Source organism: Xenopus laevis, chromosome 6L, assembly GCF_017654675.1.
Source record: "Xenopus laevis strain J_2021 chromosome 6L, Xenopus_laevis_v10.1, whole genome shotgun sequence".
NCBI classification, from domain to species: Eukaryota; Metazoa; Chordata; class Amphibia; order Anura; family Pipidae; genus Xenopus; species Xenopus laevis.
Window position 1 is genome coordinate 139,985,722 of NC_054381.1, and position 20,542 is coordinate 140,006,263.

Consider the following 20,542-nt stretch of genomic DNA (forward strand, 5'->3'; position numbering starts at 1 on the left):
ACTTCAAAAACACACAGGCAGGTTAGTTGGCTCCTAATAGTGTGTGAATGTAATATTACTAGGGATGCGCCAAATTCACTATTTTGTATTCGGCGGAACCCCCCGAATCCTTCGCAAAAGATTCGGCCAAATACCGAACTGAATCCAAATCCTAATTTGCATACGCTAATTAGGGGTGGGAGGGCGAAAACATTTTTTACTTCCTTGTTTTGGGACAAAAAGTCATGCAATATCCCTCCCGCCCCTAATTTGCTTATGCAAATTAGGATTCGGTTGGGCAGAAGGATTCGGCCGAATCCGAATCCTGCTGAATGAGACCGAATCCTGGCCAAGCTGCATCTGTCAGTCGTGTCGGATCACCATTGCGACACCATCCGACTTTATGTTACTTACCTTGTCCCTGTCGCAACCAACTTGACGCGTATGTTTTGTCGCCCAGAGTCGGACCCGACGGAAACGCATCGAAGTCGGCCGTGTAGTCCTACCCTAAATATTACATTATTGAGATTATATTACAAGCTCCACTGGGGCAGAGACTAATGGGAATGATGTATAATCTCTATAAAGCACCACAGAATAAGTTGGTGCTATATAAATAAAGGATAATAATACTGTAGCCGCACTCTGGTTTGTACATCCTTTCATCTTGTCACTGAAATGGACCTTTCAGCGTCATATTCTGTGACCATCTTTTCAGCAGAAATATAGATGTATGAAAATCAAAGCCCTCCAATTAAAAGGCTTTCATGATAAAACACATAATCAGAATATTTTTTTATCTTCCAAAGAAGAATGACCTGCATGAACCACTCAATTAAACATTGTTCGCCTCCTTCCCTAACTACACTTGTGAATACCAAATGAAGAACCGATACACAGTAAATGCTTCACAATATCCTCTTTGAAGAACTTTCCTGCTTAATGTTCTTCGTCTAAATGAAGAGAGGGAAAAAAAACCTATTATTTAGAAAATGATTCTCATTAATTGGATGTTACTGAAAGCAGAGAAAAATGAAGAAAGCGGTAGCTTAGAACCCGCATTTGGTGAGGTTTTGACAGTGTTCACGCACAATTAAATTATAGCACCAAACAACATTAAGGTAAAATTGCTGTTTTATATTCTGCGGGTAAATACATATAAAGGTAAGTAAACATGTGTAAGAGGAAACTGAAATGTAATTGCACAGTGTGCATAGAAGGTTTCTTTTCAATTATATGGTTTTATACTGTAGCTCTGTCTTCCAACTTCTGTCTGGATAATTTAGGCCATACCTCAACCAATTTAGGTCACATCCAGACACAACCCGCCTTACATCCCCGCAATCCACTTCTGCCAATTCCTGCCTCTTTTTGGTGGGTTCACTATTTCGGAATGTCCTATTAAATACAGAGGGGATAGATGTTATCCAGAATGCTTGGGGCCTGGGGTTTTCCGGATAATGGATCTTTCTGTAATTTGGGTCTTCATACGTGGGGAGGCCCATTTATCAAATTCCGAATTGATCTGAATATTTGCTGAAAACAACTCCGACCAAATTATATATTTACCTTTATATAAAGTAAGTGGTATTTTCCGACTGCAACCAGAGTATGCAAAGTGCAATTTCAGACGTATTTGCCATGCCACTATTTGGGATTCGGCCTAATCCCTGAATCCTTGGTGAAAGATTCGGCCGAATACCGAACCAAATCTGAATTTGCATATGCAAATTAGAGGCAGGAAAGGAAAAAGTGGGAGAAATTCTTCTTTTGTCACGAAAAGTCACGTGATTATCCTACCCGCCCCTAATTTACATATGCAAATTAGGATTCGATTTGGCCAGGCACAAGGATTCCTTGGCCGAAATGGATTAGTTATGGAGAGGAGAGCAGATATTCTCGGAAGGAAACTAGGCCATGAGGTGGGACGCATAGGGGACAATAGATCATCTCTTTCTGTCAGCGGCAAGAGACAATGTGCAATCAATTAGAGTGAAGCAGACTCAGACTTGGAGAAATCTGTTGGACTGGAAACTTTCAGGGCAGCTTTTAATTCACAAAACAACAAAAACCGGAGGAAAATGCACCTTGGATAAAAAACAGCCTTTAAAAAATAACACATTCTGTTCTCCTGCCTCCTTTGTCTGCTGAAAGGTATTCCTGGAATTCTTTTGCCAGCTTTGATGTTTATAAAGCTACTGCTTAGGAAAACGTGAAGTGTGTCGAGTCGGGGCAAGGATCTTAACATAAAAGTGTTGTTCCCCTTTTCATCTATTTTTATCCAATCTGGAACAAGTTTATAAACCAACGAGGACTGAAATCCCCCACATTTTCTGAGGCTTTAGAACATTAACATTCTTTTCTCTCTCCGGTGTTCGACAATAAAATAAAAGGCAGCAGTGAAATGACATGTGCAGCTTCCTATTGTGAACCATGGGGGAGAATGGAGGCCAGAGTTGCAGAAGACGGGGGCCCTGATCTCCAATTTCCTTTATTATGAGACCTGTTATCCAGAATGCTCGGGACTTGGAGTTTTCCGGATAATGGATCTTTACGTAATACGGATTAATTATATCTTAGTTGGGATCAAGTACAAGGTACTGTTTTATTACTACAGAGAAAAAGGAAATATTTTTTAAAACTTTTAATTATTTGGATAAATGGAGTCTATGGGAGCTTTCTGGATGACAGGTTTCCGGATAACAGATACCTGTAGTACATTATTTATTTACTAACTAGCTACTCCATATGTGAAGGAAATGATTTTGATGCAGATTTCTACAATATATATCCATCATATAATCCCCTGACTGAACAGCAATGCCTTTTTAAAAAGGTTCGCCACTGACACTATACAGGTATAGGATCCCTTTTCCAGAAACCCATTATCCAGAATTACGGAAAGGCAGTCTCCCATAGACTCCATTATGATCAAATAATCCAGATTTTTCAAATCGATTTCCCTTTTCTCTGTAATAATAAAACAGTAGCTTGTACTTGATCCCAACTAAGATATAATTAATCTTTATTGGAGGCAAAACCAGCCAATTGGGTTTATTTAGGGGCAGATTTATCAAGAGTCGAATTGAAATTTTTTTGATGGCCAAAAACTGTCAAATTCGACTAGGGAATTATTAAAATTCGATTCAAGTTTTTTTTTTAAAATTCGAATTTTGATTTTTGAAATTTATCATACACTGGCCCTTTAAGAATTAGAATTCAAATATTTGCCACATTAAACCTGCCGAATTTCTGTTTTAGCCTACGGAAGACGTCCTGGAATCAATTTGAAGTTGTTTGCAGCCCTCCTGACATTCAAGTTTTTTTCAAAGAAAAAAACTCGAAGTTTAAAAACTCGAATTTCATTTGATTCGAATTTGCGGGTCGATCCTATTCACCCGAGTTTGAAAATAAATTGCAATTGGTTGAATTTCGAATTCATGGGCGTTAAAAAAAACTCTCATGAACTCGAAATTCGACCCTTGATAAATCTGCCCCTTAGGAGCATATTTATCAAGGGTCGAACTTTGAATTTGAAAAACTTCGAAATTCGAATTCAAAAAGACCAGCCGAAAATTAAGTCGAAGTTTTTTGGCCGAATCGTACGAATCTAAATAATAGCACATTAGATCGAATTCGAATTTAAAGTTTTTCCCAAGAAAAACTTTGATTTTTCAAAGTCCACCAATTGACTCATTTATCAAAATGTGAGATTAGAGCTCACCACAAAAAACTCCCTCCCTAGGGATTTTTAAAAGCATATTTATCAAATGGTGAAGTCCATTGATAAATACGATTCTAAAAATCCCATAGGAATGAAAAGAAATTAAGTGAGTTTTTCTGTGGCGAGTTCTAATCTCACATTTGGATAAATCTACCCCTAAGGGTAGAACTTCACAAGCGTTTTGTCGGATTGACACCCCCCAACAAAACTCACGTGACGGATGAAGACACAGGCATCAAGACTCTAATTGGACTGAATAAAAAGTCGAAGGTAAAAACGACATTACATCCAACGCAACACGACTGTCGGATGTGGACAAAGAAAGCAGCGTCTTCATTCGACAGTCGGACCGGCGTATACTGTGCGGTCCGACATGCTGCGCAAAAACACAGGCGTCAAGTCGGATGCGACGGAAGAAATGTAAGATATACAAATGTCAATGGTGTCGCAGCGTTGATCCGCCGCAACACGACTGTTGGATGCAGATGCTGCGCGCTGACAAAAAGCTAGTGACAGTCTCCCATTGAAGATCATCAGATCGGCAACCGACAGAAATTTTGTCTGATCGACTGAACGACCGATCGGCATGGCACGACAGATGTCGGGACTCTCCACACACAATCCGAAAATCATACGAATCGAGGATTCGTACAACCAGATCTGGGCCAGATTTAGGCTCACTTTTATTAGGTATGTTTGGATTGGTGGAAAGATGATTTCAGCATTTAAAAAGGTATCACAATCTAGGCAAGGAAATAGTGAAAGACAAATTTAATAGCTCTTTGATGATGACATCAGTAAGAACTGAGACACTTTGGGGAAAATCTACTAAGCGGTGAAAATTCCCCAGTGACGGCTTCCCCGCCATCGCATCACTTCGCCAGGTGAAAATTCGCAGAACGCTGACAAATTTTTCGCTAGCGTTAGCGAGAAAATCAAATCAAAGATGCGCTAGCGTTCAATTCTGCCTAGCGCAACTTCGTTAGAGGTCTTCACTCAGGCTAATTTGCATACAGCGGGAAATTTACATTACATTACACAAGTCCAGGGAACCTTAATAAATACAATAGAGAGTTGTTATATTGCCCTACACATGAGCCCACTGTATAGTTTATGTTCCGTATGTTAGAAAATGTAGGGGGGAACCCGGTTACACAAAAAAAGTTTTTTTCAGATATCACTCTGAAATAAGGAAAAGACGCCAGTGTTTCTTGGATGTAAGTAAATAATATGATGTAAGTAACAGAAGAATGAGGAAGATCTATGCACTCCAATGCACTTCGTCTGGTCTAAAGGTGGCCATACACGGATAGATCCGCTCGTTTGGCGATGTCGCCAAACGAGCGGATCTCCCTCCGATATGCCCACCTTGAGGTGGGCAATATCGGGCTGATCCGATCGTGGGCCCTCAAGGTGGGCATATCGGAGGGAGATCCGCTCGTTTGGCGACATCGCCAAACGAGCGGATCTATCCGTGTATGGCCACCTTTAGACCAGACGAAGTGCATTGGAGTGCATAGATCTTCCTCATTCTTCTGTTACTTACATCATATTATTTACTTACATCCAAGAAACACTGGCGTCTTTTCCTTATTTCAGAGTGATATCTGAAAAAAACTTTTTTTGTGTAACCGGGTTCCCCCCTACATTTTCTAACATACGGAACATAAACTATACAGTGGGCTCATGTGTAGGGCAATATAACAACTCTCTATTGTATTTATTAAGGTTCCCTGGACTTGTGTAATGTAATGTAAATTTCCCGCTGTATGCAAATTAGCCTGAGTGAAGACCTCTAACGAAGTTGCGCTAGGCAGAATTGAACGCTAGCGCATCTTTGATTTGATTTTCTCGCTAACGCTAGCGAAAAATTTGTCTAGAGTGCGAATCACCACTAGCATCTATCTCCTTCGCTAGTGAAGTGATGTCTGCGCCCGTTAGTAAATCGGAGAAGTCCCTGAAAACGGTAACATTGGCGAATCTTCGCCAGCGCTAGTCACTTCGCCCTTTAGTAAATCTGCCCCTTTATGTGATGTATTTAGATTTTACCAAAACTTTAGATACAGTGTTGGACTGGGATGCCAGAGGCCCACCAGAAATCCTAAGACCGTGGGCCCACTTTCCAAACTATTATTCCTTCTCACTCAACCTCTTTATTCACCTAGTCTTTTATATTTACTTAGTCTATTATTCCATTATTAAGATTTTTTTCCCATAAAGAAATAGGGAATGACCATGAAATTGGCCACATAGTTAGAAGCAAAAGGGCCCACCGGGAGTTTTCCCTGTATCCCGGTGGGCCAGTCCGACACTGTTTAGATATAGTGCCCACAAACAAATGCTAAGGTCTGTTGCTTTCGCTAATGTTGTTTGCACAGGGATAAGAAACTGGATAAACAATCATGTACAGAGGTGACTTCTTGGACTAAGGTTCTTAATGGGGTCCCACATGTTTCTGTATTGGGTTCACTTTTATATAATTTGTTCATTAATGACTTAGGAAAGGACACGGTAAGTAATATTTCATCCAAAATAAATAATTTCATCCAAAACTGATACATTTGAGGCTATGCTTCCAGGATGTAAAATTATTCAAGTCACTTATACCCTTAATGGGACTGTGTTAGACAGATCCTTGACCTTGTACTTGTGGATAATAAACTTAGCCATAGCAAGTAATGCCATGAGCAGCTGCACAGGCAAACACAGTTTTGAGATGTATTACAGGGTGTATCCATTTGCAGGAGGAAAGGGTAATTCTTCCACTTTACAAACCACTTGTGAGGCCCATCTAGAATATGCAGTTTTGGTCTCTGGTGCTTTAACGGGATATTACTAAATTAAAAACAGTTCAAAGAAGGACAAAACAGTTGGTTAAAGGAAACAGAACGTCTCAGTTATGAAGAAAGATTGGCAAGTTGGGGATGTTTATACTGGAGAAGAGGCACTTAAAGGAGAACTAAACCCTAAAAATAAATGTGGCTAAAAATGCCATATTTTATATACTGAACTTATTGCACCAAACGAAAGTTTCAGCTTGTCAATAGCAGCAATGATCCTGCAATTTAAACTTGTCACAGGGAGTCACCATCTTGAAAAGTGTCTGTGACACTCACATGCTCAGTGGGCTCTGAGCAGCTGTTGAGAAGCTAAGCTTAGGGGTTGTCGCAAATTAACAAGCAGAAAATTAGGTTGTTCTGTAATATACTGTAAGCTGATGCTACAGGGCTGATTATTACATTCTGATGCTAGTTGCACTGGTTTATGAGCTGCCATGTAGTAATTATCTGTATTAATTACTAATCAGCCTTATATTGTGACATTTCTATTCTATGTGTACTGTATATTGTGAGTGGGTCCCTAAGCTCAGTAAGTGACAGCAGCACAGAGCATGTGCAGTGAATCAGCAGAAAAAAAGACGAGAAGCTACTGGGGCATCTTTGGAGGCACAGATCTTTACTGCTAAAAGGCACAAAACATACTGTAATGTACAGCATTTCTAGCTACTTCTTTAGTTCAGCTTTAGTTCTCCTTTAAGGAGAGATATTATAACTATGTATAATAATATAGGGGACCAGACCATAAACTGTCAGATGTTTTAATAACTGTCAGACACAAAGGCATCCATTATGATTAGAAAAAAGGATACACCCTGTAATACCCATTATAATATTTGAAAAAAGGGCATAGTAAGACTTGTGAGGTTGTAGAATTCTCTCTCTCTCTCTGAATCAGTGGTACAGGCTGATACATTAGATAGCTTCAAGAAAGGGTTGGATGGCTTTTTAGCAAGGGAGGGGAAAAGGGATATTGAAATTAACCTTTAGCACACAGTTAACCCAAGGATTGGTTTGATTACCCTCTTGGTATTAGAAAACATTTGTTCTCAGGAATCTCATTAAAAAAAACACCAGGGAATTCAATGACTAACTGCCTGACTTCATGTTGACTAACCTTCTCTACTGTCAGGGCAGACCAAGGCTTCCCACCATATTGTAATGGTTATTAAACCCACACACACCTAATTCCAAGCCACACAAAACAGAGCCACCTGAATTATACGGGCAATTGAAAACAAATGACATTTTCTATTTATAAATATTTACCCAGATCTTTAATAAGAGACAGCGCTTCCCATGATATAAAGGCTCCCCCGCCGTCATCCATGGCTCCTTGCCCAACATCCCAGCTGTCCAGATGGCCACTCACAATTACAACCTAAAATGTAAGACAAATAACAAGATATATATTTTATTATTCAACATTTGCTGGTATTTTTAAACAATTTGTAAAACATATGTGCTTAATGATGTGTTTGTCTCATTGTACAGGATTCTGGCGCATCTTGCTCACTTTCATGGGGTCCCATATCTTCTTCTTTTTTTTGTTTTGTTTTTTTAACTGGAACACACAGTGCAAGAATCGGAAACAATATTTGAGGGTGACGTAATTCCTTGTAGAGCTGTGAGACCCAGCTGGACAGTGATCCATGGAGTTCTTTCACGAGGCAATAAAATTAGCAGAGACTTAGCTTCACATTTATCTGGAACAAAGTTCTTCTATCAACCTCTGAAAACGCTAATCTGAATGTATTAAAGGACAACGTTTGATATCAACATTTACTCAAACTATACTAAACATTTAACAATTCTTTTATTTCTTTCTGATACATCTTACGATATATTTGGTTGAATAGTGTGCTTCCTCAACCTAACCTTCTTTCCTACTGTGAACATCTCAAACATGCTGTGTGTCAGTGACGCATCTCAGGCTCATGCTAGAATCAGCCAGTAACAGCAGGGGAAATCTGTCAGTAATTCAAAGCTTGAATGTGTTGTAGACAGAGGGATAACGTTACATTGCAAAAAAATACTATACTATAAGAAAAAAGCATTCAACAACTATTTGTAATAAAACAGGGTGGATCCTTATACTTTCTTTTCTTTGAAATATGTAGCATACTCTAGTATGCTTGCTGCAGCATTCTGGCAGTTTATGCCCCCTTTTTTGTCCCTTATTTCTTCTCTTTCCCCTTTCTTTCTTTCTTTCTTTCTTTCTTTCTCAATAGTCGTACCGATATTTGCGAATGTTAAACATGTTTGTGATACTTGATGTTAAAACTGTTCATTTGTGACTTTTCCTGCTATCACGATTGGGTGCATGTAACTTTAAGAGGTTATTAACTAAACCTCAAATTTATCTGGTCGGGTTTTTTGGGGCAAAAAAAAAAAAGCCTGAATCCGAAAATCCGCCATCTCAGACCTGACCAGGTCCTGTATAAGGCACCAATCTCAATGTGCAGTTTTCATGGTCTGCGCTGGATTTAGCCTAAAAAAATCTATCTTTTTGGGGAGTTTGGCAAAAACTCGAAAAAATCTAGCAATTCAGAAAAAAACCACTAAAAATTTGAATGGGTTTTTGCTCAATTGTACTGAACATTTAACGATTCTTTTTCTCTGTTTTATTTTTTTCTGATACATCTTAAGATATATTTGGTTAGTTAGGGGCCGATTCACTAAGGGTCGAATATCGAGGGTTAATTAACCCTCGATATTCGACTAGGAATTAAAATCCTTCGACTTCGAATATCGAAGTCGAAGGATTTAGCGCAGATAGTTCAATCGAACGATCGAAAGATAATTCCTTCGATCGAACGATAAAATCCTTCGAATCCAACGATTCGAAGGATTTTAATCCAACGATCGAAGGAATATCCTTCGATCAAAAAAAAGTTAGGCAAGCCTATGGGAACTTTCCCCATAGGCTAACATTGACTTCGGTAGCTTTTAGATGGCGAACTAGGGGGTCGAAGTTTTTTTTAAAGAGACAGTAATTCGACTATCGAATGGTCGAATAGTCGAACGATTTTTACTACGAATCCTTCGATTCGAAGTCGAAGTCGTAGTCGAAGGTCAAAGTAGCCCATTTGATGGTCGAAGTAGCCCAAAAAAAACTTCGAAATTCAAAGTTTTTTACCTTCGAATCCTTCACTCGAAGTTAGTGAATCGGCCCCTTAGTGTGCTTCCTAACCTTCTTTCCTACTGTGAACATCTCAACCATGCTGTGTGTCAAAATTTGAACAATTCGGGTTTTACATTTTATAGAGTTTTTCCGTGATCCAATTAATTCATGGTTATTTTATTAATAAATAAGGTCAAATCGAGCATGGGAGTTTGGTCGTGGTTTTTAATAAAATATGAGATAAATTTGGATTTTAGTAAACAACTCCCTATAAGTAAAAAAAGATTATTTTTTTTGGAAAAACCTTCAATACAAACTATTGAAACTTAAAAACTATTAATTATTTTAATTATGTAAAACAGATTTACAACAGTTTAATAGTTTTGTTTTATAATGGTGAAAGACCTTTTTCAACTTAAAAACAAAATAGTTGGTAAGTGGTAAATGAACAAGATTCCCCCACCTGCATAGATCTCCTGTTGCGTAAAAACTATATCAATGGGAGGTGGAACTAGTAGGCGAGGGTATGGCAGCCCCAGTGGTGATGTCCTGCCTGAAATTATCTGTATACCCTGAGACAAAATTAAATGACTTCCAACCTACAGTATATAAGTAATGGGAGTGAAGTAATTCTGAATCTTGGGTTCCCCTCAGACGTAAGAGTGAATGTGTGTCTATTCTAGGCCAAGGGACCCAGTGAATGAGTTGTAGCCAGAGGTAGAACCTATGCAGATCTGCTATATTACTTTCAGAAAGGAACAGTTAGATATAGCAGCCTTAGCACCACCAAGAACCTAGCATGTTATTGCTGAAGAACCAAAGTAGCATTACCATTAGTACAAAGACCTAAGTGGTAGAACCAAATAATTTCCCTAAAGTGTCCCGACTTCCAGGAGATCTCAGAGAGTGGCGGGTGTCCTGTATACTGCAGATATACTGCAGATTATGTTATACTTACCACTGATCTGCAAATGTTATTGCAATTTGCTCTCTCGTCCATTGATGAATAATTACACTCTGGTTAAGAGTCCCATTTACTGTATTGATATTACATTGTAGCTGTATTGCCCCTTATAGCCTTGTAAACCATCTACATAGGCCTACAGGCAAAGGTTCATCTTGGTCCTAAGAGGTCATCTCAATTCAGACAGGAGTAAGGGGGGGATGCTGGGAGTACAGTAACAGCAAGGGGGCAACAGACTGGGTATTCCTGATGTATACTGTAAATATCTATTAACTGTACTCTAATAAAGCCCCTCTAAAGCTGGGACAACAGGGCAAAAGCCCTTTCTTCATACTATAAACCAAGCTATAAGCTAATGAAAGTATAAAATAAACCCTCCTGTGGCAGTTTGTAGGTTTTAGTACCTAGTACAGGGGTGCCCAAAAGGTAGATCTGGATCTATCAGTAGACTTTTAGCTGGTGATCGGTAGATCTCAAGACACTGTCAACAAACAGCTTGACTATATCACCCTCCTGTTTCATTGCTTTTTATTCAGATATTTATTATGTTAAGGTTACATAAGAAATAATTGTTTGTTGAATATAACAACATACATTTTCTCATGAATCAGTATTTAAGTAATATTTTCTATGGAACAGAATGCTAACTATGCTTTTATGGATGTAGATCATAATGGGACATCATCACTAAAATTAGACCTCTCATTAGTAAAGTATGGGCACTCCTGAACGAGTAGAATGACTGGGCTTCATAACCCCCACCTTACTGCATATCTTCATTTTATTGTGGGTGCTGGGCAATGAACTGGTGCAGCTGAACCCACACAAATCTCATTTTCTATGAAAAAGGAGGGAAGCTGAATATGCAAAATAGTTTGGGCTTACCAAGCACGATTCCTTTCATGCATTAATGAGTGTTATTAATGGACGGGCTAAGTGATTTATTGTTACAGATAACATCTCTCCTATCCGTCCTCCAATTGGAGAATTTTTCAGGGGCCCCCAAAGGCTGAGCATTAAAGGCTATTTAACTCATAAAGTGCCAAACTGAACTGCTGCCTTCTTTTTGCTTCAGCCAATGTCAAAATAAAACAGCAGGTAACTGATTGAATAAGAGTGGTCACTACCTGCATCTTCTAGAAGGTGAATATTTACACAGCGTTACAAAATAAAGCCAGGCCCCCCCTGCTCCCTTCTCAGGGGCCTGGTACACATATCATCTCCCACCGGATGCTCGCACAGGGACACGTCCGTCAATTTAAAGAAGGTAAGTGGCCAGGCCCGGATTTCCGGCAAGGCCGCATAGGCCTGGGCCTAGGGCGGCATCAATTAAGGGGCGGCATGCCGTCCAGCCGCACAAGCAGTTTTTTATCGGAGCACTAGCGCCGTTCGGCTAGTGCTCCGAAACCAAGCTAAAAGGATGCGCACTATCTTGAGAGAAGGAAGGGGTGACGGAGGACGCCGGCCTCATAGTGGATGCGCATGTGCGCTATCTAGAGAGTGAGAGGGGGCAATGGAGGACGCTGGCCTCTGGGCACCCTCAGGGCAAATCCGGGCCTGTAAGTGGCGGAGGAATTTAAAGCTTTTCCCCATCCGTACCCGCCCGCAACCCGACTTCCGGGTCTCTTTTATAGACCCGACCCTTCTTTGATGTCCTCAGTGGGGAGGCGTGTGTCTATAATAACTCAACCTGGAAGTCAGAAGTCGGCATTTGGAAGGTCTCCCGCGCCCCGGAAAGGATCGTGCGGGGTCGGCACACATCACTACCAGTCACCCCAACTACTGCTGGTTTGCTTCCTCTATAATTATGTCACTGAATGTTTACATTATAAAAAAAATCGTATTCCTACCTTAGTTTCTGAATTATGAGTATCCAATGATGGACATTTCAACTAGTTTGGTCTTATTTTACCATATACTACTGAATTATTTCTCATTTCAGATGCTTCTTTCATCCCCAGATGAGTGACTACAGATGTATGACGGACTTCCTACAGTAGGTTCCCAACAATGCAATCATGGTGAATCAAAATTTGTCTCTAAGCCTCACAGAACTACATCTTCTCCATACTAATATGGGATTTTTAATTCATCACTATTACAGCCAATCTTGTGGAAATCCGTATAAGCTACTTGGTAGAAATATAAGAAGATCAATATAAACCAACATGTCATTTACTACAACGTTGCAACATGCAAAGTACAAAATTCAGAAGATAACCTACATTTCTTTTGTACCCACGTTGCAGCATTTATTCCCAGAACTCCATTGTAATAGAGATCACCTGCAAAATACCATGCAGCAATTTGGTAAATCTTTCCAGTCCTTAATGTTATTATTTGAGTTATGTGTCAGTTATGTTGCTTCTGGTGCATAGAATTTAGACCTGGACTTGGTCGTGGCTCCAGGGTTCCTACAGCAAACTACACCAATAGGTGCACCAGACTTGCATCCAGTGAATCAGGTACAAAACACTTTTGAATGAATGCTTAAAAATGTATACTTTGGATGTTCAGATCGCGGCCGCAATTATATTGGAATTATTGGATTTTTTTCTGGGTAAATAATTTGGCAATTTATGCCCAAAGAGGCACACATACACGATTTTTATGATGTCGTTTTTATTTCTAAATTACACTGTAAATAATTCACTCAACAATCTAAAATTTTATTCCTGAACCAGCAAGTATATATTGTTTTAGATGTAATATTGGTGTGTAGGTGCATCTCATGTCATTTTGTCTGGTCATGTGCTTTCAGAAAGAGCCAGCACTTTAGGATGGAACTGCTTTCTGACAGGCTGTTGTTTATCCTACTCAAAGTAACTGAATGTGTCGCAGTGGGACCTGGATTTTACTATTGAGTGCTGTTCTTAGATCTACCAGGCAGCTGTTATCTGGTGTTAGGGAGCTGCTATCTGGTTACCTTCCCATTGTTCTGTTGTTAGGCTGCTGGGGGGAAAGGGAGGGGGTGATATCACTCCAACTTGCAGTACAGCAGTAAAGAGTGATTGAAGTTTATCAGAGCACAAGTCACATGACTGGGGGAAGCTGGGAAACTGACAATATGTCTAGCCCCATGTTCAATTTCAAAATTAAATATAAAAAAATCGGTTTGCTCTTTTGAGAAATGGATTTCAGTGCAGATTTCTGCTGGAGCAACACTATTAACCGGTATTTTGTTTCCCATGACAGTATCCCTTTAAGCATGCACAAAATAATGTTCATTTGTGTTCTTTGCACTTTTGCATGTGCTTATAAACGAGCCATTACCCAAAACTACAACCCAAACATGGAAAAGGAATGCTAAAAAAATTTGTGAACCTGCAATACCTTGTTAAGCTGGTCCTCTTATCACGCTCAATTAACTTGTGTGGCGCCCCAGCGCTTTGAATGTGGTCCGCGTGGGACATCTGGAGTACAGCGCACACGTAGATGTGTTTTAAAATCTAATTCTTTTACCTCAGAGTTAATCATTCAGCTCGGCTGATCATGAAGAGGATAATTATCAAGAGTTCAATGAGTGCAATAACTAGAGATGAGAACCTAATTGTCTCTGTGCAAGCTGCAGAGATAAAACACAGAATGAATAAGAGTTCATTAAAGTGGTGTTTTTCTTTTCGCAGCATAAAATGTGAGTATTACACCAGTATTCTGCAGGTTCTGCCATCTGTGATAGAGATTGTGTCCCTAAATTGCTCCACCCGTGTCTAATAAAGTAAGATTGAAATATCATTATGTTTTTTTGGATATTTCATTCCATATGAACTAATAATTCATTACATCACAATTCAGCGAGTCGTGTTCTGCGCATGGAGGTCTATGTGCTCTTTGTCCCTTCTATTTCATTTTCATTAAAATCATGACAGAATCCTTTTAACTTTTAGTATGATGTACAGTAGATAGCGATATTCTGAGCTACTGGTTTTCATTTTTTATTATTTGTGTTTTTTGAGTTATTTAGCTTTTTATTCAGCAGCTCTGCAGTTTGCAATCTCAGCAATCTGGTTGCTAGGGTCCAAATTAAGATAGCAACCATGCATTGCTATGAATAAGAGACTGGAATATGAATAGGAGAGACCTGAATAGAAAGATGAGTAATAAAAAGTACCAATAACAATACATTTGTAGCCTTACTGAGCGTTTGTTTTTAGATGGGGTCAGTTGCCCCCATTTGAAAGCTGGAAAGAGTCAGAAAAAAAAACAAATAATTAAAAAATAAAAATAATAATGAAGACCAAGTTGCTTAGAATTGGCCATTCTCTAACATACTAAGGGGCAGATTTATCAAGGGTCGAAGTGAATTCGAGGGAATTTTCGAAGTAAAAAAAAAAAAAATCGAAATTCAAATAATTTTTTTGGATACTTCGACCATCGAATAGGATACTATGGGGTATATTTATCAAAGAGTGAAGTTAATAGTGAAGTTCCGCCACTAGGGTGAAATTCCGCCACTCTCCATTCATTTCTATGGGATTTTTATAGGCGTATTTATCAAAGGGTGAACTTTCACTTTCACCCATTGATAAATACACCTTTCAAAATCCCATAGAAATTAATTGAGAGCTGCGGAATTTCACTCTAGTGGCGGAACTTCACTCTTTGATAAATTTACCCCTATGACTTCGAATTTACTTCGAATTTGATTCAAAGTAAAAAAGTTCGAATATTCGATAATCTACAACCATTTTCCAAGTCTTTACACATCAAAGTAAAATCGTTCGATCGTACGCTAAAATCGTACGAATCGTTCGATTAGGTGAAAAATACTTTGACTTCAATATTCAAATTCAAAGTATTTTAATTCGATAGTCGAATTTCAAAGTATTTTTTTCTTCGAAATTTGACCCTTGATAAATCTGCCCCTAAATGTTAACTTAAAGGCGAACCATCCCGTTAAGGACAGTTGGGGTGAGTTTTGGAATGAGTTGCTAGAGGTGTGGCAATAATTTAACACCACAACTAGCATCATATTGTAGCTAAAAAACACCCCGATATTTACCATGCGGATGACAAAAATAAAGAGTTATTTATCATATTTATCATAACTGCAGTGAGCAAAGTTTATAACAGAGATGTGCCAAATCCCAGATTCAGTTTTGGAATCAGCCAAGTCCAAGCCGTTTTTAGCAGGATTTAGATTCAGAGAATCCAGGAACCTAGCCAAACAGAATCCAAATCCTATTTAATGGAAAAAATGTGCTTTGTGTTAATAAATTTGAGCATGTGGTACATCCGTTCATTGGGGCAAATTCACTAACCTGTGGAAATTTGCCAGCAATGGCTTCGCTCACATCGGCACACTTTGCCAGGCGAAAATACGCCAGGACAACGCTAATTCACTAAAATGTGAAGTTGCGTCCAGGGCGCCGAATGATGGCGAAGTTGTGCTAGCGTTGGCTAATTTGCATACGCTGGGAAGTTACATTTCAATGGATATATACAGTATGTTGCAGCAAAAACATGACACTACACAAGCCCAGGGAAGCTTAATAAAATAGAGTTGTTATATTGCCCTACACATGAGCCCAGTGTATAGTTTAAGTGCCATATGTTAGGAAATGTAGGGGGGAGTCGGGTACTCTAAAAAAAAAACTATGATCTTTTTCAGCCTATCACCGTGAAAAAAGAAAAGTCGCCAGCGTTTTTTGGGACTTAGAAAAATTTTAAATTTTTTTTGGAGGAACTCCTATCTACTCTATTGCACTTCATCTGGTCTGAGGTGGCCAAGGCAAGTCTGGCGCAAGAGGTAACGTTCATTAAAATCCGCATCTTAGTGAATTTGCGTAGTTACGTCCACTCGCCAGAGGGAAAATTCGCCTGGTATTAGAGTGCGAAGTAGCGCTACAGTGTATCTCCCCCGCTAGTGAATTTACGCCTGTGCCCGTAAATTGCCAAAGTCCCGAAATGACGTCACGCTGGCGAATCTTCGCTAACGTTAGTCACTTCGCCCTTTAGTGAATTTCCCCCATTATCTTCTTTGGCTCGCACGGCAGCTCACAAGGGTTTAGAATCAGTTTGGTATTTGCCCGAATCCCTAAACAAGGATTCACCCGGACCCATGAAAGGTTTGGTGCATCTAGTTTTTAACCCATAAATCAGCATCTTCCCCCAAAATTCCACGATGCACCAAAATGAAAATAATTGCACATGCATGCAGTAGCAAACGCAATGCAAGGCTGCATAGGGAATGCGTCACTTCCTGCACCTGCTGTTAGATTGACTTTAGCATGTGATCCTTTTTGAACAAGTCTGTTGGCAAGATGCTGTGGGAACCCTGAAATCACTCCTACATACAAGGTGGCAGGTGCTCTGGAGTAGAGTCCTGCGAGGGTCCATTTTTTGGAACCCGTACCCGACACCTGCAATCCGCAACCCGCAATCTTACCCGCCCCGCAAGTACCTTATCCGCAACCCAGACCCGTGACCATCAAGAATCAGGAAGTGCTGTCATTGTAAACCGGAAGTGACATCATTGGAAGTAGGTGTGATCAGAAAAATAGAAGTAAAACAGGAAGTGCTGTCATTGTAAACCGGACGTGACATCACCAGAAGTAGGCGTGATCAGAAAAAAGGAGTAAAAATCACTATTGAGAAGACCCGCGGCCCGACCCGCGACCCGCAAACCCGCAGAACCGCGTCTATACCCGCACCTGGAACGTCTACCCGCAGGGTACCGCAGGTTTTTGTGATTACCCGACCTGCTGCAGGACTCTACTCTGGAGTTCCAACATGTCGGCAGTCACATAGTAGTCAGTAGTACATGATTCTGCAAACACAAATGCGCAACTATCTGCAAGTACCTTTACTGAATAGAGTCAATAAGAAGTAGAACTAGTTAATTATGAGTATATAGGCTGTGCTATAGAAAGTTTGCACTTCCTCCCACGTTTTGCCACCTAAACTATTTGTTCTTTGACTTTCCCAGGACCAGATGTTATCTGGACTAGATTCAAGAAGCGTGAGAGTGATTTCTGAAGCCCAAATGAATAGCATGAGACTGAGGTATTCCGACAAAAGTTACAGAGAATTGCTAAAATAAGGGAAACACTTGACTAAATAAAGAGGAGCAAAGAATGTTGAAAAAGAGTGATTATAGGAGTGTTCCTTGAGTTAGCCGGTGGACCTTTCTTTTGTTCTTGGGGCAATCCGGCAGGGATTTACAGATTGATTTAAATAATCTGCAAAAAACTTTAAAAATGCATAACCCTTCCCCAGGAACATGAATGTAGCTCAAACACAAAGCAAATGAAAGAGAAGTCATTATTTCTCCCCAGCCGTTACACAAGAAGAGAAGTTTTAGGAAAGAATACTTATAGTTCTAAGTCTCCATATTTCATGTTTGTCTTGATTGAATATCACTAGGCGTGAATTAGCCAACATTATTAACACCATGGCATTTACAGAAATTCCTCACATGGGGTATATTTCGGCAGAGACATTGTTCCCACAGAACCAAGTGTTATTTTCAAGTCTTTATTAAATAAGAATTTATTTAATTTTCTTCACAACCCAAAGAGCCCGAGGAAATCCTTCTCTGCCTGAACTGTACTTTAATGAACGATTAGCGTCTTTGTTATTTATGACTCTACATCTCTTTAAATCATGCCCAAGTTCCACACATCAGGCCTCCTACACTCTGGGCACAGCAAACAATAAAAACCTATTCATCTCTTTCATGCAGCATTGTAAGAGAACATAATCATCAAGTAGCAAATGAAATATAATGTATTTTTTAGTGCCTATTAGTACAGAAACGCTTTTCTTACAATTGAATATTAAAGTACACTGGCACTCATCTGAATTCAAGTAGCCGGAATGGACTGACATTTCATTTTACAATAACCTTACAAATATGATATGGAAATTTTATAGGAGACGATCATAAAAATGTTTTTATTTGCCCTTTTTTTTGTAAGACTTGTGCTATTTACAACAATGCTGATGCTTTTATCTACTTTCAAACTACAGAATTAGATTCTAGACACAGAAAGGCCCATAGGCTGGGCAATTTTTGTTTTATTTTTACATTTATTGCAAGCTCATCACAAACACAACACTTCTGCAGGCTGTGCTTTCTGCTCTGTAGTGTGTCAGGCTGCTTAGGGTGGCAACATAATCCATAACTTAAAAGGGTTGCTCACCTTAGAGTCCTGAGCGGGTCCATTATTTGGAACCCGTAGCCGCAACCTGCAATCCGCAGCCCGGACCCGCAACCCGCATTCTTACCAGCTTGGACCTGCTACCCGACCCGCAAATACCTTATCCGCAACCCGGACCCGCCACCTGCTGACCATCAAGAACCAGGAAGTGCTGTCGTTGTAAACCGGAAGTGACATCATCTGCAGTAGGCATGGTCAGAAAAAAAGAAGTTAAAGAGGAAGTGCTGTCATTGTAAACCGGAAGTGACATCATCGTAAGTAGACGTGATCAGAAAAAAGGAGTAAAAATCGCTATTGAGAAGACCCGCGGCCCGACCCCCGACCCGCGACCCACAAACCTGCAGAACCGCCAACCCGCACCTGTAACGTCTACCCACAACCCGCAGGGTACCGCAGGTTTTTGTGGGTATTCGACCCACTGCAGGACTCTAGCTCACCTTCCACTTTTTTCAGTTCAGTTGTTTTCAGATTGTTCACCAGAAATGATGGGGCAGATTCACTGAAGGGCGAATTGTCGCCAGCGACCACATTGCACCAATTTGCCACTAATATGAGAAGTTGCGCCCTGGGAGCCGAACGCTGGTGAGTTTTCGTTAGCGTTTCTTCGGCAGTGCGAGCATTTCATAGCGTTCATTTGTGCCTATTGAAGATTCACTAGTGATCTTGCCCTTAGGTCAATTTGCATAGGGCGGGTAATTTTAAAGTTGTATATGGACGTCTTTATTTTAAATGTTGCTGCAACTGCTTGAAGTTACCACTTTTTATTACAAATGTCCAGGGAACCTTAATAAAGACAAGAAAGTTAATATAATGCCCTACCCATGGGCCCACTGTAAAATGGATGTCCCATATGTTATGAAATGTCTGGAGAAAACCGGTTACCTAAAAAACTTTAAGTCAGGACTCTTGCAGTCAATTACGCTTCAAAAAAGGAAAAGCCGCCTTTGTTTTTTGGAACTTTAATGCATTTTTTGCAAACGGATATGATGTAAGTGACAGAAGATTGAGGATGTGAAGCTTCTTTTTAGCACTTCACCTGGTCTGAGGTGGCGAATCAACTCTGGCGAAAGATGTAACGTTCAGTAAAATCGGCACATTACTGAATTTGCGTAGCAACGACTTTTCGCCAGAGCGAAACGCTGGTGATGGTCTCTTTCACTATCGAATTGGCACCTGCGCCTGTTAGTGAATTGGCGATATGACTGCGGATGATAACGCTGATGACAAGTCGGTAGCATTAGCCACTTCACCCTTTAGTGAATCTGCCCCAAAGGCTTTTTATTTTTCAATTGCTTTCCATCTTTTATTTTTTTTTACCATTTTTCCAAAACTGAGGATTAAAGTTTAATGTTTCTCCCTCTGGTGTTTGAGTCTGTCAGATGCAGATTCAGATTCTGAACTGTTACAATTTGCTCCATTAGTTGATACATTTTTCAGCAGTATCTGTGGAGTAATAGCAACTATTGTATCAATTCTAACAGCTGCCTGTAATGAAACTCAGGGGGACAATTTCACTAAGATGCGAAGTTGCGGCAGGCGCAACTTCGCCGCACTTCGCCAGGCGTGGTTTCGCCAGGGCTCCGCAAATTCACTAAAATCCGAAGTTGCGCACAGGGGTAGCGTAAGGTTGCGGAGTTGCGCTAGCGTTGATTCGCTATATAAAGCGAAGTTACGCTAGTGAAGTCTAATTTGCATACGGCGCGAAATTCAAATTTCAATGGAGGAACACGTATCTGCACTACAAATGCCTAG

At 40.0% G+C, this 20,542-nt stretch overlaps 1 protein-coding gene across 3 annotated transcripts in view; it reads right to left on the reverse strand.

The window, feature by feature from the left end:
* The window catches only part of cpq.L (carboxypeptidase Q L homeolog), a 253,118-nt gene that overhangs the window by 46,196 nt on the left and 186,380 nt on the right, over window positions 1–20,542 (reverse strand). For all 3 annotated transcript variants that reach the window (XM_018266440.2, XM_041565425.1, NM_001092082.1), the window contains 1 exon segment: window positions 7,810–7,921. In XM_018266440.2, coding sequence (XP_018121929.1) covers window positions 7,810–7,921 — 112 coding nt within the window.